This window comes from Sturnus vulgaris, chromosome 7 (genome assembly GCF_052056855.1).
Source record: "Sturnus vulgaris isolate bStuVul1 chromosome 7, bStuVul1.hap1, whole genome shotgun sequence".
Taxonomy (NCBI): domain Eukaryota; kingdom Metazoa; phylum Chordata; class Aves; order Passeriformes; family Sturnidae; genus Sturnus; species Sturnus vulgaris.
In genome coordinates, this window is record NC_142249.1 from 26,976,745 (window position 1) to 27,004,266 (window position 27,522).

Consider the following 27,522-nt stretch of genomic DNA (forward strand, 5'->3'; position numbering starts at 1 on the left):
CAGAGATGAGAACATGCTGTGGAAGAGGAAGGAATCAAAGACCTTATAAGCAAGTAAGACCTCTTTGATAGCCAAAAGTGAACATTCCTACTTCAGGCTGAGATAAAACAATCTGCAATCCTATTGCCATATTGTACTGATGTGAACCATTAACTGACTTCAGATTCTGGTACTTATGGCCATCATTAAACTCATCTGACTTAATCTATTCCTACATAATTATGGCACCATCTGATTAGCTACAGTTGGTTCATTAAAGCAGGAAACAATTCAAACCCTAAATACATAGCCAGCTTGAATCCTGTAGAATTAAAACTCTGGCTCTGACAACAGCCCAGTGGTGTAGGGATAGAGTTAATAAGCACACACAGATCTCAGCCAGCTCCTCAAAAACCAACATGGGTATCACTGCTCTGCTTCCCTGAAACCAAGAGTGCAACACAGATGCATCCCTCAGGTCCATGAAAAGCCAGCTCAAGTCTATCTGGGTTTATTAACTTTAGGCATTCTGTATGAAAGCTGACATTGCTGAGCCACAGTCTTTATGCTCCTTCTGCATTTCTCAGGTTCTGTGGGCCCAGCAGAGCAGATGGACAGAACCAAGAAGGACCCCCTGGTGCTGTGCCCAGCCTCCAAAGCCCACTGCCCACACTGCTCAGTGCACTGGTAGGTGAATAGGAAGGATCAACATGATTAGACTGCTCAGCAAGGCCTGCTCTGGGGCCTGGATATTCCTCGGGCTAACTCTTTCCACTTAAAAACCTGTGTTTTCCCACTTTCCACTTCCACAACAAGCAAGTCATACATATGCTTTGTGTCCACGTAGCCAAACTGATTTCAGAAGAGCTGCATCCTCATAAGGCAAAGAACAAGGCACACACAGAGCCAAGATAACATCTACTGTCATGTTAAAAAGCACAGACAGGCAGAGTCCCCACAGTATGTTTACGTTATGTATTGCTTATGGTGTTGCAACAATTTGCTAGGAAATATCCTAGTTCTGTGCTGCACCTGGCTAGTTATAAAGAGGTAATTACTTTTGGAATTATTAAAATTTACTTTAGTATATCCTATTGTGGAAAAGAAAAGAAAAGAGAGAAAAAAGAGGGATATTTGTTTTGCCAAAATACACATCTGGCTTTGATCCATAACATTCCAGAACACATGCTCCCAACTGTGATTTTCTAACCAAAGCGTTACAGCATCTTACATGAGTCAGTAAACTTATTACAGTGTTAGTAGAAGCTGCCAAAGTCTTACAAATTCAGAGCGTGTGCTCAGATAGAAATTACTTAATATTTGCCAATATCAGCCAGTTTCAAAAATGAATTCACAGCATTTATTTTGGGAAACAGTCTTGGGATACCTTGTAAATAACAGGTGACATTTCACTTGCTGCATTTTTAAAAGTACAGATGCTAGGAGATTGAACTAATAAAAAAATTATAAACTTTTATAACTTTTCTAATCAATAAACTTTTATAACTGTTCTAATCAGATCTGCCAGGTATTTGCAATTTTCTATCATAAAATCTTGAAACAGAAACTAGTCAGACTTTAGTTTTAAATTGAATCGATCAGATTTGCCAATTTTTCTTTAATCTTATAATGCAATCAGATTTATTATTAATACCAAAACATTTTTACATAACACCTTTCATCCTTACACATCTTCAAAAGCCTTGCAAAGCTTCTCTGGTTCTGTGCAATTCTATCTCCACTCATAATGCTGCCAATTTCAGGACAGAAAGCAGAACTTCCTTGAGTATTGACAGCAGAAGTATCACAACAGTTCTTCAGAGAGGATACAACTCCTAAGAGAGTCTCAGAGCTACAGCAACAAATGTGAGAGATACTCTACAGTCATGAAGGAACCAACTGCAATCACCTTTTAAATTTTTTAATTGCTGAGTGGATCTATGGCAACCCATATTCTTCTTCCCTAATACTATCTACATCTCTTCATTTCCAGCAGCCCCACTTCTCCAAACAACCAAATTCTTCCTAGATTCATGCCATCATTTACTGACATTAACTGTAACAAAATGTCCCAGGCGAGTATGGAGAAGACCAACAATGTTCAACTGTCTATGAGAGGCAGGTCAAATAGAGAAATAAAATTGTGCTAGAAATCCTGATGAGATTTTGAAGGGAAGCTGATATAGATTGTGACCTCCATACTGAGTTTCACTGAAGGTTAAAAAGTCATTTACACTGAACACACTGTTACAGCTTGGATCCTGTAAAACAATTTTATTTATTTTATCCAAGGTCCATGTGCCTCATAACTGAAGTGACTGCTACTTGTGCAGAACCTCACCCTTAACAGGGCTTATCAAACTCCAAACCTACTTAGACTCACATTCTGCAAATCAACTTTCCTTTATACTGCAGAAAACCAAGAAGATTAAACTGTATCTCTTCATTTCCCTCTAGGAACCATTCTGAAAGGAATGCTCAGAAAGGAATCTTTCAGTTTTAAAGATAATGAAGCTTAGCAGAAGATGTGGCCTCCCTCCATATGATTCCTACTATGATGCTCTGTGATTCTGCATGCTAATGGCCTTACTCTAATCAATGGCATCAGCACATAACTAGCAAAGCCAATTAAGTGCTTCTCTGACTTGCACATTTGGACATAGACAGAACAGCACTACACTGGCTATGAAAGCAAATGGGCATTCAGATCTAGGAAAAAGGGGAGTCAAGAATTTTATGAGAGACTGCAGTAAGAATCTTCTGGGTGGAAACTTGGTATATCTTAGCTACCCCAAACAGAAAAGAAAACAAACACAAAAGCCCTACAAATAGCTGTAAATATTTTTGAACACTGAAATGGTCATTTGGTGTTTCCAACTTTGCTAAACACTCTGAATTAGAGCTGTAGGGACATTTGAGTCCCTCTTTTGTGTCTAGGCAACCAGCACAGAAGATCCTAGAGCCTCTGCATACAAGAAGCAGCAGCAAAAGCTCTTCTCCTAGCAGTGTGTGTTCCAACACACACAACAGCCATGGGAAGTGCAGGTGAGTTGCCCGTACCTTGGCAGCAAGGCAGACATTTGCTATCGTGGCTGCAAATGCTGGCTTCTTGCAAAGCCAAATTCTTGCAGTGGTTGGACTCAGTAACTCTGTGGAAACAACTGCTGAGCAGCTGGCAAAGAAGTTATTTTCAAAATATGCTGAGGATTGCATCCATTTCCTAAATTAGAAGAGGGTGGAATACAAAGATATAGTCTGTATGTCTTCATTTTTTTACTTACCTAGAGGTATAAAATCTAAAATCTCAAGCAACAAGTCCTTCATCAAACAGTGATTAAGACTAGAAACTAGGTTGTTTGTTGTTTCTTTTTTTTTTTTTTTTAATCAATTAGCCCAAATCTGCAGCTGCTTAAAGGCCCCTTAGTTACTCTGCCCCTTTAAAAACCTCAGGGGACAGGCCAAGGTCTGATAAGAACAGACTCCTTTCATCAGTTATGGCCACATTTGTTTGAGGATTTTTTTTTCCCCCCATTTTTATTTCCATGGTTTTCAAGGCAAGAAACACTACTGCTTTCATGTCTCAGGCCCACCACTGCAGCACCTAGACCTCCTCAGCTAAAGAACTTTCAAAACATTACTCTGCAGAGAAACTTTCTCAAAAAAAGATCTAATATCATGCAGAAAGAAGGAGGAAAAGAAAAAGCCTCCATATGTTGAAGAAGTGCACTGTTTGCAGAGTCGGCCATTTCCCATGGAATTACCTTCCTGGCATCACAATAGCGCAGCCCAAAGGAGTGGAAGAGTGGGAAGAAGCTTGGCTGCACAGCAGCGATCTGCGTGTAGAGCTCTGCCGGCCGCGACATGGCCGGCGTTCCCGAAAGCAGGATCACTCGCTTGGCAGCCTGGCAGAAACAAGCAGGGCATTATTATCATCATCATCATTATCAATTTACAACACAGCAGAACTTAGCAAGTCACCCCAGTCCTGAAAGAAAATCCCAGACCCCCCTGTTCAAGTACCCTAAGTGGAAGAGTGCTTCACCTTCACAGGTACTTTCAGCTATCACTGAAGACCTTCAAGGACAGTACTTCAAACTTCCAGGGAGTAGGACAAGCCATACAGTTCCTTAATACCCATCCACATGCTCTAAGGGAAGGAACCCATTTTTACTATAGTACTTTCTGAACCAGTATTTACCCACTAGACACGTTAATATCTTATGCCTGGCTCAACTTTTCATTTGGCATCAGCTATCTCAGGAAAATGACACACCCTCATAGGTACATCCCCACCCCTCCAAAGTAAATTCTCTCATAATAAACTTGCCACAGCAAGCCACAAGCAGACTGTCTTTCTCACAAAAGCAGAAGAGATACAAAATTGATTTTTTTCCCTTACTTCTTTGTTAATTTTTTTAAAAAATTATATTAGCAAGGAGAAAAAAAATGAAGCTCTCTGAAGCAGGGCCAGAAGATCTGATAGCCAATGGTGAGTGCAGGCACAGCTGGCTGGATGCTAGAACATGAGAGAATAAATACAAATCATGTAAGAAGATTGTAAAATGTGTTGTAGGGGAGACAGGAAGAGGATGGAAAATATCTAAAGTAGGTGCTCCCAAGAAGTAGGGGGAAAAATTTCACCGTAAAGTCTCCAAGATACACTTCTACCTTCATACCACCACTATTACCTAATTCTATTATTAGAGAAAAGCTATGAATTTCTACTGCTGTAAATTCACATATTGTATTTAAATTACACGTGTCTTGCAATTCCTACATGGTTTAATGCAGGTTCATTAAAATAACAAAGAGATTGCTGAGTGACATCTGTACCAACAGCTCATTCACATTTAAATGAAAAAGAAAATTAAATTCTTTTATCATTTCACTGAGATCAACAAGTCACCCAGATCTATTCAGGTGTTTCATCCACTTACCAACCAAATCTGGTGGAAAAAAAGTTCCGGAAATTAATTTCAAGACTCTATCAGCTATTTCTATATAGGTTGTAATCAAGGTGGGACTTGCCTCCTCCAATAATCCCTATTAAACACATCAGAGGGAAATGTGATCATCACCAGGAGCAGACAATTCCCATTTAATCTTATAAATCTGCTTTTTTTTTAAAAAAAAAGCAGAATAGTTACTGAACTGAGTAAGAGGAAAGGTCAAACCTTTGAGCATGTCAGAAAGTGAGAGTTTGCACAAGACAGAGGTGCTGATGCTACTCAGAAGGAGTCACAGAGACCAGAGATACAAAATCCCATGAGGCAACAGTGATCAAGCAGAAATTAGGTTATTTTTAAAAATTAAGGTAACATCAAAGGACAACTGAACAGAACCTAGACAATATCTAACACCTAACAGAAACCTTTGAGGAGGAAACTGAAACTACCCTGAGAAATCTGCTGAAAAGCAAGACAAGTCCCAAAAGTGCAAGAAAGCTCCGAAGTAAACTTGTTCCTCATGGATCAACAGAAGGTATCTGCCGGAAAAAGGGAAACATGAAGTCATGGGATGACAGACAGCTCATGTAAGAAAACTCTGGATCAAGCTAAAGCAAGAACACATTCAAAAACAGATTAGGGACATAATAAATAGAACATAAACCCAACTGTGTTGAAAGGGTTTATGCGGTTCTCAAGGCTCTTGCTTCTCACAGGCTGTTCCCCAGGAGCTGCACAAGATGAGGTTGGAACACTAATTCCCCAGTAGTCATAACAATTATTCAGGCTCCTTCCTCAATCCCTACATAGGTGTCAAAAGAGAGCATGATGAAGTTACAGGCTATTTGAATTCTAAACTTGTCTAGCTGCTGCTTTGCTGTGTGTAACTCATTTCTGAACAGACAAGGTATTCAACCACTGCAAGCTCTTACCAAGGGCTTTGACATATCTTCTAATTAACCATTTAAAGCAAACTAAAAAGGAAAAAAACAAACAATAAAAACAACAACAACAAAACCAAACAAACAAACCCCAAAAGACACTAACTCTACAAGAGCTGTGAAGAACTTCAGATATTAATTCCAGAAAATTGCATGGAACATAGGTGGTTTAACTCATTATCCCAAAGGTCCCTTTCAGTTTTAAAACCTGTGACAGATGGAGCTTAAGAAAGAACAGAAGAAAGAGAAAACCTAGGACGACAAATTTCCAAGTGTTGAAGGCTGACTTAAATTCTGGATGAAAGAAATGGCTTTGATTCCCATTTCTTTTTCTAGTGGCAACTCATTTTGAATAGATGCCAATAAAGATTTGCTCCTGCAGAGAAGTCTCTGCTGATCACTGCTTAATTCTTGTTTCCTGCTGAACCTTCTGTGCTGCCAAGAGTAAGCATGTAGCCTCTTTCTTCAAAGGTCTGTAACAATAATATGGAACAGCCCCACAGAAAATAAGATGGCAGGGGCCAGAAAGGACTTTCTAGCAAAATCAGATGTTGTAATCAATTGATACATATTTCCACATAGATGAACTAACATTAGCTGCTCAGTAGTTGCATTTAGGCAAGAAGCTCACAGAACTGGTAGAGATCTGGTCTGCAGTTCTCATTTACTAACTAGCCTAACAGAAATGTGGCTTTGTAGCATTACACAATACACCAGCAAGAATTAATTCCACAGCTGTAAAAACATTTACAAAAGTCACTTTTGAAAGTCAAAGAATAATTTATGAAATGATGGCACTTACTTTAGAGGTCAAGACCTAGCAACTAATGATTCAAAGGGGAGTAGGCGAGGCGAGGGGTTATGTGACAGACAAATAATTGAACATGCAAAGAGCCTCATTAACATACAATCACTGTCTCTATGTTAAATGAATTTCACAGCAGGAGCTCTGCCATATGCTATCAGACTGACACACTTTTTAAAATAAGTGTGGCTGGTTCTGGCTGTGCATCTACTCGTGTCCCCAGCTTTTGCTTACTGAGTCATTTTAAACTGCTTAGCTTAAGAATAGCTTATCCTGCAAAATGAAAAATCTGAGAAGGACCATAATAAAATAATCACCTGATGAAATAGAATATGTGATAAAGGGGAAGAGGAGCAGCTTCTTTGAGGTGTCTGTTTCTCTACTTGGGCAAGAGATCAGGCTCTGCATTTCCTAAGACAATTCTACAGTAATTATTCTGAAAAATAGAAATACTTTTCCCTATTGTTAAACAACATCTAGACAGACAATGTGAGTCAAACAGCAGTAATGAGCTATGAATGGAGCAAATTAAACTGCTTTCCTATTACAAGAAAGAAAAAAAAATGGGAAGGTAAGAGCAGATCTGAGATGAAGCCCTGAGGGCCCACAGGTTCTTCAATTTCAAGATGAAGTTCCTTCTCTCAGCAGGTGACAATAAGGAAAGGTTTATATATCTAATCCATACAGATTTGTTACATCTAAAGACAGCTGCTGTTTATTTTCTGACAGAAACTGAAATGCTTGTGTTCCCTCCTCACCTTCTACCTTCAGCATAGACCTGTTTCTCTCCACTATTTTTGGTTGCTCTATGGCAACAAGCATAAAAGGTTTAGATTCCAGCCACACAGTGTATTTGGACTCCCATAAAAAAACCAAAGACCTTCAACCCTGCAAACATCAGGACGTGCATCAGACTATTAACTGGAACAGCAGCTCAATGGGAACAATCAAATTAGTAATATTATCCACATGTTGGAGAGCAATGCTCATAGAGACCATAAAAAGTGTAAGCACATTTAATGGCATTGGAATTTTTTATTAGATAGTACCTTTTATTTCTCAGTTTCCAATGCAATTCTTCACTACTTACTGTCATGCTTCCAAAAAGCTCATCCATTTTCCATTGGGACCTTCCCTAGTTTCCATGCCTTGCAGTATTCCATGCAATTACAGAAGAATAAAGACCATGCAGCACCTTGGCTGGTCAAAATAAGTAGAATCCTTTCCACTCTGGTCCCCAAGAGATCGCACTACAGATCAGTGAAAAACTTGTTTTGTTTGTTTCTCCTCCATCCATATCCCCGTGGCTTTGCTGGTTTAAGGATATTGGTAGTATGTGTACTCCCTCTCCCATGTTTTTGTCTCTGAGTCAGTCTAATCTTAGAAGGAAAAAACAAAATGCTTACAAGAAGTGTAATACTATTGACACTTTCTGCCTCTGAGGGAAGCAGATGCAGGGCAGAGGTGAAGGGAACAACCAGTGTTGTCAGTATGCCTAGGAGAACTTAGTCCTAAACATGAAACTACAGAAAACAGCAAGATGACAAGTAGGTCCTATTACCAACTGACACAGCTTTGAATTAGGGGGAAGGACATGCCAGGCCTAACCAGGCCTTTTGGTGACTCAACCACAGCCCAGCAGTATGAAGCTATTCTCACTTTGATATGCATGGAAAAAAGACACAAAGACCACTTTGAACACAGCAACCTCTAGCCCCTGAGTACTGTGAGAGGTGCTGCAGCTGGGGACAAATCTCAGGCAGCTGCCAGCACAGACCTGCTGTTGTGAAAGCTGGCTGACTTTGAAAGCAGCAATTTTGCCACATGACCAAACATCAAAGACTGTTTTCTACTACAGCTTTCAACCCATCCTCCTCCATAATTCTGCAGAGACACACACAGACTGCGTGCAAACTCTACTACCTCCTTTTACATAGGCAGACAGAGCATTCTCCCCCATGTACAAGTCTGCACACCCACAAGTTTGCACATCCACTGGAAAATGAAGAGAATAAAAAATATGGGCTAAACATCTTGCTGCTGCTATTTCACTCTATCTTACTGTTCATGCAATTCTAAGTTCCTCTCAAAGTTCTGTCCAAAGTCCTCTGTCAAAGTTCTGTCTGTTCTGTAAATTTGGCATGTCTATATATTTACTCTAAACTAATAACAACCTGGGACAAGCCATGAGGCAGTGAGCACAGCCAGTGCATACACCCAGCCATTATAAAATGTCTTCCTCTGTCTCAAGTAAAACTTTTCTGAGTGTCAGGGTAGTAGCTAAGTACGTTAGAAAAGATACTGAGTGCTGCACACACAAAATTCGCAGCTTTTGTTAATATTAAAAAAAAGTCTAAAAATTTCCAACTGGCAAACTTAAGTGACACGTTTAATATATGGCTTTGTTTGACAATTCCATACCACACTTGCTTTGCAATATATACAAGCGAGCAGGAAAAGATGAATTATGACTGAGTGGTTAAAAACACCATTTTGAAAACTGGCCAACATCAGACATTAAAACTAAAATAAGGCTTTAAATGCTGTGACCATGAGCTAAACATTTGAGAGGTGGAGATTCAGTCTGGCTATCTAACAAGACAAATTAGAAACTAATATCCAAAGAATGTAATGTTTATTATCAATGTACTAATTTAATCCAATTATTGTGCAGTTCTGTATAAGCATTTGCAAAACCTTATGTATTTTATTTACTATTCAAATGGAGAAGTTAAAAGAGCTGATTCTATCAAGATAAAAAGAATTAATTAAGTATGGATAGAACTGACAAACATTTCTGTCTCCAAAACATTTTAACTTACATCTGTCCAGTGTCATCATGGACTCATAAATCTTTGTAGCATGTAAGGACCAAGGATCACATTTGTTAAGTAGATTTCTTTTTTTTTCTGTCCCTGAAAGTCAGTTCAAGCTTTTATGCTTTAGGACATTGAGATCCTCATGGGAAATACCAGCAACTACAGCAATTTCAGACAGTTTGAAGTAGTATTATGCTAACAGAAGTGGCAATGCTTAGAAGGTAGACAAACAAGGCATGAGTTAGCTCCAGGGGCTCTGGTTACAGCATTGGCACAGCTCAACACTGACTTTAAGGTAGGGACTGAGGTGCTGGGAGCAGTTTACCTCTCAAGGATTTGCCTACAGTTACACCTTTTTCTGGTCTCTTCTAAGAGCCCTACTGTTGCTCAAATCCTTTTAACACAGAGAAGGCAAGAAGAAGAATATTATCCTCAACGGCATGTTTAGCCACACATCTTATTCAGTAATTTCAAGCTATCATGTAAAATAAAAAAAATACTCCCATTTCTACCCCACTGGCTATTTACTATAAATGTCACATAGTACAGTTGTTAAATTCAGTATTTAAGTGATGAAACCCCCTGATGTTTTAGCAGTTCTTTCAAATATGAAAATGTTGGTGTGATGTGTTGTGCCAGTAGTGACCACAGCATCACTCACTAGGAGCTGAAGACACAGCGGCCAAAGGGGATAGTTTTAGAACAAAATGCCTATGTTGGAAAACAAGGAGATAAGAAAAATGGCTACTACAGCAAATACTTCAGAAATTTAGTCAGCAACCAGGCAAACAGAATTTACCTGAACATCTAACACAAAACATCTGTTACTGCATGCTCATTGCAGGTGAGATAATGCACTACATGAAAATGAAACTCTTAATGCTTTCAGAAGACTGAAATTCAGTTTCAGAAACGTCAACTCTCAATTCTTTAAGACCAGTGATGTGACAGCATAAAACTGTAAATTCTCAGGAAGTGCATACAGGCAATTAACCTCTGCCTAACAGCTACCATCTTTCACTCTCATATCTTGCAGCCTGCAAATAATTTTGACAAGCTGATCCCTACAAAGCTTCAAGTAGCGAAGGATGAGGCTGCCTTTTGAGCATTTTGCAACGAGGCGAATTTGTTATTTTCCACGATTTTCAGACATACACCCTAATTACTGTATTTCAAACTGCTCACAGAATTGGACCTCCTACTTAAGTTTCCAAACATTAAAAGCCTGAAGTGATTTGAAAACCAAGAGAAGACACAAACCAGGCCTTTAAGGAGAACAACCAAGTTATTCAAGGACAACCATCTTCAGCATGCCATTAAGAATCTTGCATATTAAAGTTGGTTGCTATAAAGCCATCACAGATCAAATCTTCTCTTTATACATACTGCTGACTAATTACTGAAGAGGAACTGCATTTACCTTCTTCTAATGTACAGACCCTGCAACGTCTAGAAACTACCCATAACTTTAACCCGGATATGGTAGAGTCTACCAGGGTGAGTTTTATTCTTTGATCCCAGGACAACAGGAAAACATCAGAATTTACATTTCTCCTGGTATCTTACTGCCTCCCTTCTGTGGGCCACATGTCCCACTAACCTCACATTCTGCCATTTCCAAGTAGCTCTGTACATGTGACCAGCAGAAATGCTCCTAAGCCCCAGCCACACAAATACATTGGAAACCTGCAGTAACAGTCTAGAACACTAAAACCAGGGAAGGGCGCTAGGCAATGCCATTCTGACATGCAACAGCAATTTGTGTGCTGAGAAGTAACTGATAATAATTATTTTCATTTAACAAGATATTTTGACACCATTATATTCTTTCTACTCTCCCTGAATACATTCAGTAAGTTCAGATATTCCCTTTTCCTTGTCACCACAGAACTCAGTGGCAGTACCACAATTGTATCAAGGGAGCTTTTGAAGTTGTTTTGTTAAGTTTTGCCATCTAATATTTGTATGCAAACAAGTGATAAAGCCAAATTTCAGTCTTGGATCTACACTATTACCTGGATTTCCCTTGCACACCAAAAGAATTCAGCTGCTGGCTCCAAAACCTGGTAAGTGAAGCAACACTGCCCTGGGAGCCTGACAGTAGCAATCAGAGCTTTGGCAGCAAGCATACACACCTTGAGTAGAGGCATGGCAGCTTGGCAGCGTGCAGTTTTTGTGTTCTTCAAGAAATGAGATTCATCCTGAAACAAAACAAGCATGAAAGCAAAGTCAGTTCAGATCCATAGTCAAATACAGGTTACAGAACAAATTCCCAGTATTCTCAGCTATCTAGTACTACAGGCCTTTCATTCAAGATATTTCAGGCATTGGGATAGTCACATCAAATTCTAAACAAAAAGACAGGATGCAGAGTAGCAGGCCTCCTGCACTCAAACCGGCAGCAAGCAAACGGAACAAAAATCAAACCTTGCAGGTATGAATCATAAATGAACACCAAAAAAAAGTGAGCAGAAGGGGCTGAAGAGGGAAGGAGAAAGAGGAATATTATTTCCATAACTGACACTCATTTGCCCCTATGTATCTTTTAAATGCAGCAAACACAGGAGGACTATACAGTGCCACTTCCCTTAATAAGGGATTAATGCAAATGATAAGGAAAAAAGAAATCTAATTAAGATCCAACCGTTCTGCTGATAGGGCTCACCAGGTGGGTAATAGTCTCCTACTTCAGACATCACCCTCAAATGGGCTTCACTTGTGCTGCTATAGTAAGGCAGAATTTAAGGCAAAAAAAGCAATCAGTACCCTCCAAGGGTATATTCTCATCTTTCCATGTGTATAGAAACAAGCATGCAAAGACAATTCAACTACTTAGCCTCTCAGGCACAGTCTTCTCACTCCTAAATAACAAATAAGCTACAATAATTTTCCCAGCCACCAAAAGAAGATTGGAAGAAAAAGCAGGAAAGCTCAGCACGCACTAGGACTACTCTCTTTGTAGGTAAAAAGCTACAAAAGGTCCAAATTTGAACATATAAACACACAGAAAGAATATCTGCCAGTTCAGGGCTGGTTAAAAGTTCCAAGGCAGTAGCCTCGAGCCTACAAAAGTAATAATCTGCATTTCCACCTTGACAGAATGTTTAGTCAGAGTGTGTGTAGGAGAAAAAATACAAAAATGAAAAAGATCAGTTCCCCCATAAGTAGTTTGGTATCCAAAGAACTCCATCTATTACCACATTCCCATCTGATGCTGAGAAACAAAAAGATTATTATGTTCCTGTTGTCATGATCTTTGGGCAGGTGTGTATGTGTGCTGAAAACTAGACTGAGAACACCAAATAATCACAGTAAACTACATACACATTTTTGCTCTCTATTGATCCAAGCTGGATTTGAAACACTAGATGTTTTGATTTTTCAGTAACTGAAATCCAGAAAAATGCCATTTACTGTGGCTCTGTAAAAAGATAAAAACTAGAATTTGAAGTAATTTACAAAAGAAATGATACAAGTGATCAAAGAAGGCTTAAGGCAGATTATCAGTGGAACACAAGCTAAGGGAGATGTTTTTGATGCTTTAACCACATACTTGATGTTGAAAGGTTATCTGGTTTATTGGATAAACACTAACACCACCCTGAAGTCCAAGACTTAAGAAGACAGAATTCCAAGACTACTGTATTGACACACCACATTAAACGCTTTTCTCTCCAGCACAGGACATGACCAAGCACAGTGAAATCAGAGAGGCACCACAACCAGTAGAAGTGAAAACACAGCCTTAGGAATTACAAAGGAATTAAACTCTTACTAGTTATTTCAAAAGGTTTCAGAGAAGCCTCATGCTTGCACTCATGAAGACAGCTGTGATCACAGCCACAATTACAAGTTACTTTCAGTCCTAAATAAGGCCCACTTCACACTTCTTTGCTGTACAAAGGCTACCTCATTTGCAGCATAGAATTAACTTGAAATTTTTCATGTACCACTTACAACAATAACTACTTGGAATGTGCTCTTAAGTTGCTTGTCCATCCTGCTGAGGAGATCAAAACTGATGATGTTGATCAAGCTTCCTGTGAGGTTGTCTTTCCCACTCACTATGACATTGGTGCTGTCTGGACTCAAGGATGGAAGCCATCTTTGAAATGCCTGGAGGAAGAGGAAAGAAATTAATTGCATTCTGGTGCTTATCTTCTTTGTCAAGATCCCAAAGCACTACACAGAACATCCTCATGAATACTTAGAACATGGACCCACCCCATCCACCATCAGACATTACTTCGGAGCCCAGTAAGGATAAGCAGCCTTTCCATGGCAACCTCCATGATAATGGGAAAACCCAGAACAGAATTCAGGCTACAAGGCAACATCTACTTTACACAGCAAGGAAAGCTCAAACCCTATTTCTTCTTACTGGAAAAAAAACCCAAAAAACAAACAAACAAAAGAAAAACAAACCAACCCCAGTAATACCCCAAAAAACCAAACAAAAATCTGATCTTTAGTGGAAATGTACATAACCTCCTGCAAAAGGTACCTGCTATGCTCAGAGCCAGAGAATACTGTGACCACTGCTTACAGAGAAATTTAGTTTTCCCACTAAACAGGAAACCTAAGGCTGTGAAACACAGACTTCTAAGCAGTGAACATCTATCACTATAGCAATGTTTACTCCATGGTGAGGGTGAAGTACAACTCACCCAGATGAACAAAACTCTTCCACTACCTCCTCTGCTTTAAAAGTCTATCAAAAAACCCCCCAAAAAACAACAACAAAAAAAACCCAAATTAAAAGATCAAGTTGACAACACACCAGCTGCTCTATGACAGTAGCTGAAATTCATGTGGTAATTGTCATTCAATCAACCTCTTGAAATGCTCCACACACCAGAGCAAGATATCCTCCCCCAAACCCATCTGTTAGCCAGACCACCCACCATTTCCCTTGTAATTCTGTCCCCAGTGACACCAAGCTCTCTGCAGCATTTGAGTTCTGCTGATGTTGCTCTGCAGAAAACTGTCTGGGCCCATCAGGATATGGTCCCTACAGAAATGGAACCAAATGGTGATGAGAAATGGCATCTCTGTCTCTAGGAGCTTTGCCTGTTGAAATCCCCAACCACAATCATTCCTCTCCACTGTTCAGCAACCTCATGCAGCAGCAGAAGGAGTTAAATGTGAGCTTCTCACATTTCTCAGTATGTGAGAGAGTAACAATGAACTATCCTTCTCCACTTACTGAAAGCACCACAACCAAAATGACCGAACGTGCATGCAAGGTTAGATACCAACCAAAAAATACGTGCTTGACCCCATGTCAAAAGTTAAGACAAAGGTGGCAGCAAAACAAAAGTACCTGGAAACTCCTACTGTACTGTCCTCACCTTTAATAAAGGGCATGTGACTAATTTAATCCTGAATTTTTCACATGGTGCTGACCTTAGTCCACAAGAAGTGCTATGAAACTACCCTGCTAATTATTAAAGTTTCAATGCTGAACTCCAAGTGCACATAGGTGCAACACTTCTGACCCAAGAGTACCTTGCACCTTCCCACCACCTTTCTATGGCATCTTGACTATAAGGTCACTCGGTGGCCTGAGCACAGAAAGCCAAAATAAAACACTGATATTCCTAAAATGAAGAAAATTTCTGCCGATTTGGTTCCAGAGACACCACAAAAGATTCTACCATTACAGTAAAACACATCTCTACTAGAATGAACTGAGTAGATTACAGACTATAATAAATTTCACCTTCTGAATTTCTGTGACACATTTTTCTAACATCTGCATCCATCACATACTCAAAAATCAACCAGATCTCTAAAGCAAATGTTCTAACAAAACATTTCCCACAAGAGCCTCCTGGGCAGCTGGGAGTAGGGGAAAGAAGAAATCAAGCACTCAAATAAATTAAAAAAAAATATCAAAAACAATCAGACAAAAATGCCTCATGTTTCTTAAATCTCCTGAAGCAGACTGTAGAAGTTTATTTGCAGTTGCCCAATACTTCAGGAAACCTAGGCTCAAATTGTTCCTAGCAGATATCCCACAAAAGCAATGGATTCAGGTTAGGTGTTGTCCCACAGATCTGTAGACCTTGAGATTTCAAGTATGATGAGCATCACTCCCTTTTTCAGTAAACAACTTTATTTTCTTTTCACCCTGCATTTTGTTGCACTACTGGATATTAAAACACACAGCAAGGTGCTCTGAAAACCTGGTTATAGCAAAAAACCAGCAAATCCAAATCAATACTTTTCTCATCAGTGCAATATTCCAGGAAAAGCTAAATTCCCACCTCTTCCTTCTCTGGATAGAATTTACTGACCTAAAAGCTCTGGCTCACCTTTTGCTCTCACAGTGAACATTTCATTAGCCTATGGGAACCCAACAGCCTCAGTGTACAAACTATGGCAGTGATCTATTTCAAGACAATTTCTCAACCATACAAGCTTTCTTGGGCTTTGACCAACATTAATAAAGGACTCAGAGGAGTCAGCAGCATCCACTGGACCGGCCAAAAGACATATTATGACAGACACTTAATGATGATGATAATGGGGCCTTTTGAACAGAGTGGATAATCCCAGCATCTGGGCCCCTATCCCAGCCAAGGAACTGGCAAATACTGCTATGAGGGGCTCAAATACAAGACAATTGCTTGAATGTAACTATTATCTCTGACACTGATGAGTCAAATGCCTCCTTGGAGCCAAGTGACTTGCAGGAACAAAGTTAACAGAGGGTCAGAGAACACACTTTCTCTAGTTGTCCCTCTTCCCAACAGATCAGCTGAACTACACAAAGAAAATCAGCCAATAAAAAAAAAATTAGGCATATAACCTACAGACCACACCAAGCAATTCCCACCATCAAGTTTCTTAATCAGTACAATTTTTTGCTTCTTTGCCTTAATACATTTAGAAGTTTAACTTTTGCAAAGCACAAAAGAGTCTAACTATCACACAGACTCTTTAGTGATCCCTTGCACATGCCCAAGCTCACAGTACCTCTGCCCATGTAAACCTCACAGAAGAAGGAGTGACCACCAGCAAGGGCCATTCCTGCTGGTAATAGGCAGCAATGCAGATGGCCTGGATGGTCTTGCCCAAACCCATGTCATCTGCGAGGAGCAAACGTCCATTTCTGGAAATTGCAAAACTGGGGAAAATAGAGGGAAAGAAGAGTCAAGAAATGGGAAATCTGTCAACCAAGATGAGCACAAGTCATGACCAAGTCTCTAACATGGATCATCTGGAAGTGATCTGGGTTCTTCAGTAAACTTCGATTTTCTCCCTTAGTCTTCATACAAGGGAGCAACTCTCGCAAATCTCTCAAAGCCTGGAAGCTCCTGAACAGAGTGTTTCAGCCCAGTCCTTAGAGACTTTGATTTCATATGAGAAGTAGTCTCAAGACCTTACAATTATTTAAAGCATCACATCGTGTTCCAGAGTTCATTCTGGATGAGCTAAGAAATTATTACTAAGAACAATAGCAATTTAAGACCATTAAGTACAGACTGTCCTGGACTGCATATTGAAATCAACAACTAATGATCATATATGATGGGGACAGGGACGTTTAAATTTGTGCCTGTACATATAATTAGTAATTTTAAAGTCTTTTAGGGCTTAGGTCCCATTTCCTGGTCCCTTCCCATCCATATTTAATATTCAAAAAACAACAGAAGAGATGCACTTGGGGAAAAAAACAATTACCTTACAAAATAAAAAATCATATGACAATTATGTACATACTGAATCACAAGAGGGAGATCAGAGATGTACCATTTGAACAATTTTTTAGACTAGCAAAATACTACTTTCCACCTGACTCATGATGAATTCTATCTAGAAACAAAACAGATTTGTCACTCAAAAAAGAATATTTTTTTTTTTAAATCCCAAACAAACCATACCATACCAAACAATCAAAAACCCAAAGTGCCAGAGTCTAGAGATATGCAGAACCCTCCACGGACAAGAAGGCAACCTGGGCACCAGTATAAACTACACAATTCTAGACAAGGATCAGCACTTAACAGCATGCAAAAAGGACATACTTCACACCTTCCCGCTGAAAGGGCATGAGGCTCGACACAATTTTGGAGTCCACTACTGAAAGGTCAGCATCAGGAATGTCTGTCTGTGATGGAGATCCCTGGAGTTGAGCAGCAAAGGTCTTAATTACTGCTTCAGGCAGTGGCTCCACTTCTACAGATGCGAGGCTCAGTAACACTACCACTGCAAAGAACAGAGCAGTTTGTTATCTGAAGGGACAACATACACACAACTTCCATTATGCATCTCAGGACACAACCCTCAACCTCGTCAAAAATATAATTTCCTATCCTGAAACAGCTCACATAAATCATGGCATCATGCACAGGTGTTAGCCTGGCCTCTTCCATAAAGTCTATTTCAGAATCACAGGATGAATCACACCTCCTCCCCTCCCCTCGTACTTAGACTTGGTTACAAAAAAACTGAAAGTCTGATGCCATCATTCAGAGATGATTGTTACTAATACAGCTGGAGCTGGATTATTCATGTGGAGGGCAGCTTAGGGCACACTTTACTCAGAAAGGAAAGTACAGATTTGAACAAAAGAGCTCCTGAAGCCTAGAAAGCAGGGGCATCTTTATCTTGACCTTGGGATTCCATACCTGTGAGGCTTCCACCATGCCAAAACCATCAGAAATGACTCAAGACAGTTACCTAGAGAGTATCTTTCATCTTCATTTTTGAAAACTCTCTTCTCCTTCTGTTCCCTTAATTCACACAGTTGAGTTCTGCCTCCACATTACCACGCTTATTTACCACATAGTAAGAAAACAGGAAGCACCTCAAGACTCAGAGACACAGCTCTTGTACCAGCAGCAGCAGCACTCCCACAGCCATCCTCCAGGACCAAGCACCTCCCTGCTCAGCTGGTGGCCACTGCTGTTCCCCTGGACAGCAGCAGCTTACAGGCCAGAACCAGCTTACTTCAGCCACTTCGGATCCTCAATACTACTGTTCCTTCACACATGAAGCCTCACAACTTAACCTTCCCAGCTGGACTAAAGGGATCCCCAGCATCCATTATCCCAAGATCTTGGAGCCTTCATCTTTTCAATCCATGCATCATAACAATCACAGCATTTAGCTAATTCTCCTCCAGGATGACCTTATTTTAGTCCCCTCCAGCAGCCTCTCTAGCCTATCCCCCCAAAAATAAAAATGTTTCTTTTTATCTAACAGTTGATTTCTAAGAAAATAAACACCATTTTTAAACATGCAGTGAGCTGTGACCAGGAAAACTTATTTAATAATTTTTGTCCAATGACTGTGAAATCAAAGACACTTCTACACTAGGAACACAAATACAGGCGCACAGATTTTTATTGCAGGAAGCAATTTCCTTTTTTCTTTAGCAGTCGGTTTGTATATGAAGTCCAAAACATAAAAAAAAAAACTGCTTGGAAAAACAACTAAAATAAGAACTCACTATATCAGCAGTAAATGCACCAGAATTCAGTTAGGTATTTTTGTTTCAGTTGTTTCCAAGAGGAAAACAGCAGGATGGATTCCTGCCATATAAAGGGGGAAAGCAATTCCAAGAAATATACATATGAAAAGATTTCCATTTATGGTTGGGCAATGACCAAACTTTTTAAACTCTCCAGTTTAATTTCTGCTTCTTCAATAGCAGGAATTCTCTCCACCCAAAGAACAGCACAAGCTTGTTATTACACTCACAGACAGAACTATGTGTTAGCATAATTGCTACAATTTGCTCACTGATAATTCTGTTGCTATTGTTCTGTACATGAGCTGGGAGAGTGATTAAGATATATCTGCCACCAGCATGATTCATCCAACAGACAGTTTTTAGTGAAGTGACCTTTATATAAAGATGACTGAGCAACTAGGCAAAGAGACATTAACCTCTACAAACAGTTCCCAGCTAACAGATATCTCTGCTGGAAATGGCAACCAGCCTTTCTAAATTCTCTTTTTTTAATTTTGATGTAGGCAAATGAATAGGCAACAAAGCAAATGCTGTTCCTCTAAAAGGCACGTGCTGGAATCCTCAAATGCCCTCACAAATTACACTCTGCAAGATTCATGGATGATTTTTTTCCTTTCCTCAAATCTGTGGGATTCTGAATACTTCATGTAATGTGTACAACTGCCAGTCAGCATGACCAAGCCTATGACAGACTAGGAGGTGATGTGTCTGCTCAGACTGCCTGGCACATGCTACAAGATCAGGCCCTTTGCACGTACAAAAGGCCTTTTGACCAAATTGTGAGCCATCATCAGCAGACACCAAAATCAGGAATGTCAACATTTCAACCCTGCAGTTTCGTAACAGTCTCCTCCAAGATACACTCACTTGTATTCAAGACCTGACCTTCCTACACGGCCCCACCACATGGCTTTCAGCCCTACAACCATTACTAATGTTATTAAGACATGCACCATAGAAGCATGCACTTAATTATTAAACACACTCTGGTATCCCATGGAAGCAGGAGCCCATGCTGGAGAAAAACTACTCTGAGAAACAGCATTTCAGCTCGAAACACTCACATTTCAGAAGGATGTGTATAGAGCACCTGGCTTATTATCCTTCTGAAACTTACCCCAACCAAATTTCATAGCCACAAACCCTCACATGATCACCAAAGCAAACACAGCATGCCAAGTGGAGTGATAAATAATAGTTATAGTACTTAGGACTTGTGTAACGCTATCCATCTCAAAACATTCTATAAACTTAAATAAACATAAAAACCTGAGAAGCAGATGTGCTAGAAGCATGCTGCAGACTGGGTTATTCTGCAAAACTGCATCTATTAAGAAAAACCCACACCAAAACACAGTTCTACATTTCAGTTTGGCAAGTCACAGTTTCAGCAGCATTATACAGATGCAAAAAGGCAAAAGGCAACAGAAACTGATGCACAGGAAGTTCTCCCTCACTGGAGAAACAGCTACTCACTTAGTTTGGAGTAATCCTCCAGCAGAAAATTCCACTTTCTGGTATTCATATCTGCAATAATTACAAAAAACATTGTCATAAGTCTCTTTTAAAAAAAGACTGAATTCTCTGTCCATAAGAACATGCCTACCTACCTATATCCTCTGCATTTCAGAGCTGTTTTAGAAGAATTGTTACCTTGATAAAAATCAGTTCTCCTCTGTTTGCTGTCATGTTAAGCAAAAAATTTGAAGAAGATTTAGAAGTATGACCACACATCTAGAAATGGTGGTATCACCACAGCAAGCCAGGATCAGCTCTCCTAATGAATGCATCTGCTCCAGGATTTTGGCAACCACTTTCTCTTCACTGCAAGAAGGGATGAAGAATATGTGCAAAGTTTCTATTTGTGAACCAACAAACTCTGACTTCAATCACTTTCAGTTGTGCCTCTGTACCCTAGAGTCAAAATGCTCAGGAGGCTACAGGAGGAAATTCATCAATATCCAAAAGATAACTTCAATGCCAGATCTATCTGCCAGACTTATCCCCGGGTAGCCTCTGTGCACAACATCCAGGGAAAGAAGACTGAATTCAGAGTCAGGTGAAGACACAGTGAGCCAGGTGGGGCCCTGCTCAAAGAACTAGAGCTCCAAAATTTCTTCTCCATGTTGTCACTGACCTTCTGTGACACTGTGCATGTCACCTCATCACAGTGTCTCATTTCTCAAATTACAAGTGGAAAAAAAATATATTTACCATTGAAATCTGAATGCCAACATAAAAAGTGCTCTACAGGTACATTTGCCTTGAAAACATTAGTAAAACTCCTGTAAATTAAATCTGCTGAGGCAGTTGCAGCCACTATACAGCACAGTAAGGCAGAAATAAGAGAACATCCAGCTGCATTTGATAATAAAGACAAGAACTTTGCATGGTCTCCATACTGCTGGCAGATTATCAGCACAATCCATCTCATTTACCATATTTACAGCAAATGTAAATGTAATCATGCTGAGATCTGATACATCACCTCAGCTAACAGGCCCAGAAGAGGACTGTTCTGTTTATCCCATGTTCTGCCATGGGATAAAGTGCTGGACACGGACACAACACTGAACTAGAACTACAAGATCTTTGAAAATCTTCAGCAAAGCACATTCCCTCATGCTCTTTCAGAGAGATGTACTCTCACAACCTCTCTTCTATGAAGCAAGAGCAGCCCCAACAAGGTCATTATTAGAAAGCAGACACAGCAGGAGGCTCACCATAGTTTCTGGAATCCATCTGTTTGAACACTCCGATCACTTCTGCAGAATACCCAATATCGACCTCAAATCGCAAGCGAGAGATAAGCACACACTTCCCTTTCACAAGGGCTGAGGGCTTCTTCCAGTTCTTACACATCTTCAAGAGGGATTTCACATCAACCCCACTGCCAACAAAATGAGAACCTGATGCCAAGCCAGACACATTTTCTCCTTCCAGTGGTGCCAGAATTACTGATGAAAGTTGATTTGCTTCTTCCACTAGGGAGAAGATCATAGAGATATAAAAAATAATTAATAACAAAGAACATACACAAGTTTGAAAGCAATGATGATGCCCTGCTTTCATTCACAGGGAGAAATAATAGACAAAGCAATGGCCTGGAGGAGCAGGTTGGTGGGATTTTCCACAGAGAATACAGTAGGGGCAAAGGGAACATATTATAGTATGTGAACAAGGACCTGTCCAGCATTGTGATTGCACTAAGCTCCCTCCCTGTCAGCAACCCTAAAATGTGGCTCCCTAGGCCAGGGCAAGTAATCTGCAGAAGCACATTTAGCAGTAAATTGCACACAGCTGTACAGTGCTTTCAGTCAGAAAATCACAGGGACAGAGCCATGGTGACCAATAGCATGTGTCTGAAAAGATGGGAAGATGCAAAGGAGAAAGATTTTAAAAATCTGCCTCCTGCCTCACGTCAATGTCTGATAGACAATCCATCTAGGAGAAATGCTGTGTATGTATTCACAATGCTGCAGGAAGGAATCTAGTCCAAATTCCTGTATCTTTTTTGTTACAATTTAAGTTCATTACCCTTTATTCTGTATCTTACAGTTTGACTTGCACTTCCACCCAGCCATCTGCACTCCTGTCTTACCCATCACCAGCAATCACCTCTGTCACAATGCCAGGGCATGGAGAGAAGAGGGACTCAGAATTTTACAGATGTTAGCCTGAGAACACAGCTATCCACAGTAACAAACATGCCACTTATCCCTGTGTTTCCCTGCCAATGTATACCCATTTATTATTGTAACTCAACTCTGATGATTAAGGAATGGGAATACTATTTCTTATACTTTTTACAGCACCAAAGTAGTGAAGTTTGTCCCCAGGCCTCCACCTCATAGATACTACAGTAACAAAGATCCAGGAACATCTCCAGAGTCCATTAGACTCAAAAGCAGGGGACCATGCCTCCAAGTACTTGTGGAAGGCAACTTCCCCTCCCTGGGAGCTGTTTAGAATAAACCCACGTGAATCCAGGCCTTTGAGCATTGAGCAGCACATCATGATCCACTCTGCTTCTTTTCAAGTTGTCCAGAAAACTGATACACAACAAAAAAGTAGAAACTTTAAGGTCAGTGGTCAAGATGTGAAAACGGATAAAGAAATTCAGACCATTTCTTCCTAATCAATTAATAAATGAACCATTTGGGTATCATCCAACCTTATTTTAAAATCAGTGACTTCCTGAATAAATCCAACCATTTGAGATTTCTACTCCAAATAAAAAGTTTAAGGGTACCCACTAAAAATAATTTTTAAATTAGAGGGATTGGAAACCACCAATTTAGACCTTCTCCTCCCAATGCACCAAGCAAAAGATTTTATATGCTGCAGGTTTAGCATTGTGTAGTTGGAGGGCACGTCTACAACTAAAACTGAAAGAAACTAGGGGGGGAAAAAAGCCTATTTTACTCCTTTATTCCAACATTTGTTTCTAGGCTTGACTGCATGTTTAATTTATAGTACAAAGATTAAAAAGGTGACACAGGACCACTTTATTCAAAAAACTAAATTACAAATTGGAACTTAAAAACATAATTGTTTTACACTTTCACTTTTACATTTTCAAGGCGCTTATAAGTCAGTTTCCTTTTCTCAGGCTATTTTCCCCCATTTCACAGGCCAGTGTTGTTCACATACTGTCTTCACTTGTAAACAGGAACTTTCCACAGAGTACTCATATATTTTTATAGCTTTAAAGAATAATGCCTGATTTCTAAAAACCATTCTCTTCATTTGCAAGCTCCTTGGTACAGAGACTCTGCTCTCATCTGTACTTGATACACTTCAAGCAAGCCAACAGCATTTAAATTATAAATGTGTGGCAACCCACATGGGAAGCTAAAATACCAGCACTCAACTGTGGTTTTTTAAAGTGCTCAACACAGGCCTAATTCTGTTCCCACTGAAATCAATAGTGATTTATCACTCACTTCAATACAGTGTGCTTTTGAAAAGCCTACCTGAAGTGTTTGCCTCTATCATCTCTCAATCTTACCAGAATAGGATGACAGGAGAGGAAAAAAAAGATAAATCCACCCTTGTTATACAAAAAAAAGGCAAACTCATTTTCAGTCTCACTCAAAACCCTGGAGAATTATCCTTTATCCTTTTCTGACACACAAAATTAACAATCAAAGTGTTTATATAAGAGCTATTTTAAAAGAAAATACATGAATGGACCCAGAAATTAAGCATTAGCCACTGGAACACACTCAGTTTTTAAAACAAATTCAAAACAAGTACCAGCACAGCAGGTTATTTTCCTATGATCTTGTTGGTTGCTGAAAAGTTCAATGGTAGAGAAAGTGCAACCTGTGCTCGGTATTTAGATTATACGAAAAATTAAGTTATTTCTAATCAACTACAAAGTATCAGAAAAATGTTATGAGCTAGATGCCTAAAAGATGGGAATTATCTTTAAGTGGCACTACTTTTATTACTCAAGACACTAACAAAGCTAAATAATAACTATGGAGAGCAGGGGAAGGAGTGGGTGTCAACATTCCACTTGTTTTTTATCATTCAATATTTACTTACAGAGACTGCTGTAATCTTTCATGCTGAAATTCCATTTTTTCATAGCAGGATCTAAAGTAGGGCAAGAGTAATAGGGCAGAATATGAATCATTTGGGGCAAAAAATAATGGTGGTGTGAAATGTTCATGCAAGGTGAAAGTATTCAATCTACTCAAGCAAACTTTTTGCCACACATCTGAAAAAGAGTTATGCCCAAATTTATAGCTACATGACACTAGAAAAAGCCATGGAGAATATCAATACTAAGACAAGGAGAATGCAACAGCAATTCACAGGGATCAGCAACACAGAGGGAAAATAAACATAGAATATAACAAATAAAGGTAGAGGTAAAAGATCAGAGCAAAGACAAAAGGGGGAGATTCCACTGCTCTCTGCAATCCAGGATATCAAATCAGCTCATAACTCTGAACTGTAGCTGAAGTGACCCATTTTCACATCTCAGTTTATGAATAACTTTGCTTCCTTCACTTGCAAAAAGCTCTGACCAGTTGTTGCCACTGAGCTTCACAGAGCACTGCTCATAAAGCAAGGCTTCTGGCTTCTTTTCTAAATCCAAGCTCAAGCTATTTGTGTCCAGAATTTCTATCCAATTTAAGCTGTATTTACTTCTCTAATACCCCATTAATCCCACATATTCCACTCCAGCAATAGGTAAGAGCAAGTAGCAACTACAATTGCAACAGATGCCGAAACTTCAACCCCATTTAAAGAGATAACAGCAAACAAACAATTACCATAGGCTTTGCTCGGTACCTTCTTAAACACAGCAATAAGTTCAGCATTATACCCTATTTCAACCTGGAATCGGTCTTCCCCATATTTCACACACTTTCCTTTTGTAACATTATTTGCTTTCTTGTGAGAGGCAGTTTCAAAGGTAGAGCCCGCACCAGCAGAGCTGGCCAGCTTCTGCATCCTGCCACTGGCCTGAGAGACAAAACCTCCCCCTGTTCTTTCTTTCGGTCTGTTTATGTTTATCAGCATTTCTGAATCGCTCAGGGCAGCGCTGCTTGGTGTAGAAACATATTTAATGGCAGATTTGTTCTGAGTTTGTAAATCTTTACTACTATCAGGGTGCCCATTATCAATGAATCTTGGATGAGGTGGTCCTGTGGGGTTTCTGAAAGCTGGGTAGCATTTGGGCTGCTGGAATGTTCCATGATTAATTAAATTGTGTTGTCCGTGTTCCTGACTACCAGCATCCAAGTAATGTTTATGTGAATAACTCCGAGAATTTGGGAACTGCTTAAGGCCACTTGCTTGTTCTGAGTCCTCTGAACAACTCTTTTGCTGCTCTCTGTGTGAGCCAGCCATCTGTTGGTTTGCTGTGTAATGGTTATAGCCTTTCTGGAGACAGCTCTTCTGCTCCACAGGCGTGTTTGGATTCTGTCGGTGCTGGCTGGTGAACCCATGATTGTTTTCTTCCTTTGAGCTTCCTGGATTGCCCAGACTCTGTTCTTTCTGCGGAGATGCAGCGATGCCCACGTGCCCAGCTCTCTGGGCTGCCAGCCTCTCTGCTCTCCTAGCCAAAGCTAGCTGGCGGTTCTCTTCAATCCTTCTCTTCTGCTCCTCTGTAAGGCCTGATGACATTTTCAACGATTCCAACAATAAATCTGTACCAAAACTACATTGGGAATTAATCACAGAGGCACCTGCTTCTTTAGAGGAAGGCAGAGCAGTCTACAGAAAAAAAAAAATAAAAATTATTGTTGTATTGATAACTTAGTATTATTAGTGATTGAGTATTACTGTAACTGATCCTACACAAATCTAGTAGTACAGTAAAGCTGTCACACCAATGCTGAGCCATTATCAGCAAGTAGATGGTGAGAGACACTGATGAGGCCTTGCATGCCAATCCTGCATAGATAAAACATATGGAAAAATGAGAAATCTCCTATTCCACTACAGTTCTGAATACTCTTCTCTGCAGTTCCCAGCAGAACTAATAAAATAGCAAAGCGTGGGGACATCCAGCACTGCAGAGCCAGCCCTGCAAAGGCACATGCAGGCAAAGGATTACATCCCTGCACAGTCTGGTTAAATGTGTCCTATTTTGGGTACCAATTAGCATAGATGGGACCATGCCCATCTTCCCTGTTCACCTTCGGTTCCTGGGTAAGTCAGAGCGTGGCAGATACACGCTGAACCCCACAGGACAGAGCCAGATCCTCCTGAGAAACCTCCACTCGCAGGTCACGCATCTCCAAACAGAAGCGAGGAGCTGGCTCCCATGACATCTCCCAGCACCCCGCCTCGCTCCCTGCGCTCCCTGCCCCGACCCCTCAGTTCCTCACCTCCCTGCGGGTGGTGAGGACACCCTCTGCCCCCTCCTCTCCCATGAGCCGGGCAGGCTCCCGTCATAAACTCCACGGAGGTCCCGACCCACCTCGTCCCTCGGCCTCCCCGGCACCCCCTGGATCCCGGAGATCAGGCCCTGTTTCCCGCCCGCCCCAGGGGCTCCACCGCCCGCTCACCGCCGGCAGGCACGGCCCGGAGAGCCTTCGAGAGACTACAGCTCCCAGCAGGCCCTGCGCTACCGCCCGGCGGCACGGAGTGAGCGGGAGCGTACAGCACGCCGGGAGAGAAGAGCGGCGAGCAGGACGCGCGGGGGGCTGGGAGATGTAGTCTTCCGGTCGCTGCGCCATCTCGGGGTCGCTGGGGTTGCGGCGTTCCGTGGAAGGGGCCGGGACCCCGGGGCCGCCCCCGGCAGTCGCTCAGGCCCCGTACGGCGTGGGCTGAAGCTTTACCCCAGCCAGCACCAAGCGCTGTACGGTCGGGGCGGAGCACCCTCCTGACTGCCCCCGTTGTGTGGGTCTGGCACGCCGGTGTGTGCTGTTCTGAATGGTGACGTGCACGGAGTAAACAGTGGAGCTGATGTGTGAGAAAGAGTGATGGCACATGTCAGCAGCGAGGAAGCATTCTGCCCCCGGGGGTTAGGAGTAGCAGCTGGCATTGGTGCAAGACTGCTTTGTCATTTTTGGATATTGGT

General features: G+C 40.8%; 1 protein-coding gene across 3 annotated transcripts in view; it reads right to left on the bottom strand.

Annotated features, from left to right (window-relative positions):
* Window positions 1–27,072, bottom strand: part of SMARCAL1 (SNF2 related chromatin remodeling annealing helicase 1) — a 35,453-nt gene extending 8,381 nt beyond the window's left edge. The window contains exons 1-10 of one of the 3 annotated variants that reach the window (XM_088168228.1): window positions 27,008–27,072; window positions 25,265–26,210; window positions 24,528–24,578; window positions 21,698–21,958; window positions 20,451–20,501; window positions 17,524–17,704; window positions 16,472–16,622; window positions 13,448–13,606; window positions 11,626–11,691; window positions 3,741–3,881 (exon numbers count right to left, since the gene is read on the bottom strand). In XM_088168228.1, coding sequence (XP_088024354.1) covers window positions 3,741–3,881; window positions 11,626–11,691; window positions 13,448–13,606; window positions 16,472–16,622; window positions 17,524–17,704; window positions 20,451–20,501; window positions 21,698–21,958; window positions 24,528–24,578; window positions 25,265–26,120 — 1,917 coding nt within the window. In that variant the 5' untranslated portion in view covers window positions 26,121–26,210; window positions 27,008–27,072. Of the gene's footprint in view, window positions 1–3,740; window positions 3,882–11,625; window positions 11,692–13,447; window positions 13,607–16,471; window positions 16,623–17,523; window positions 17,705–20,450; window positions 20,502–21,697; window positions 21,959–24,527; window positions 24,579–25,264; window positions 26,211–26,827; window positions 26,847–26,919 lie in introns of those variants that run through there. The other 2 variants (XM_088168229.1, XM_088168227.1) reach the window with 2 other exon arrangements.
* Between the last annotated feature and the right edge of the window lie 450 nt (window positions 27,073–27,522).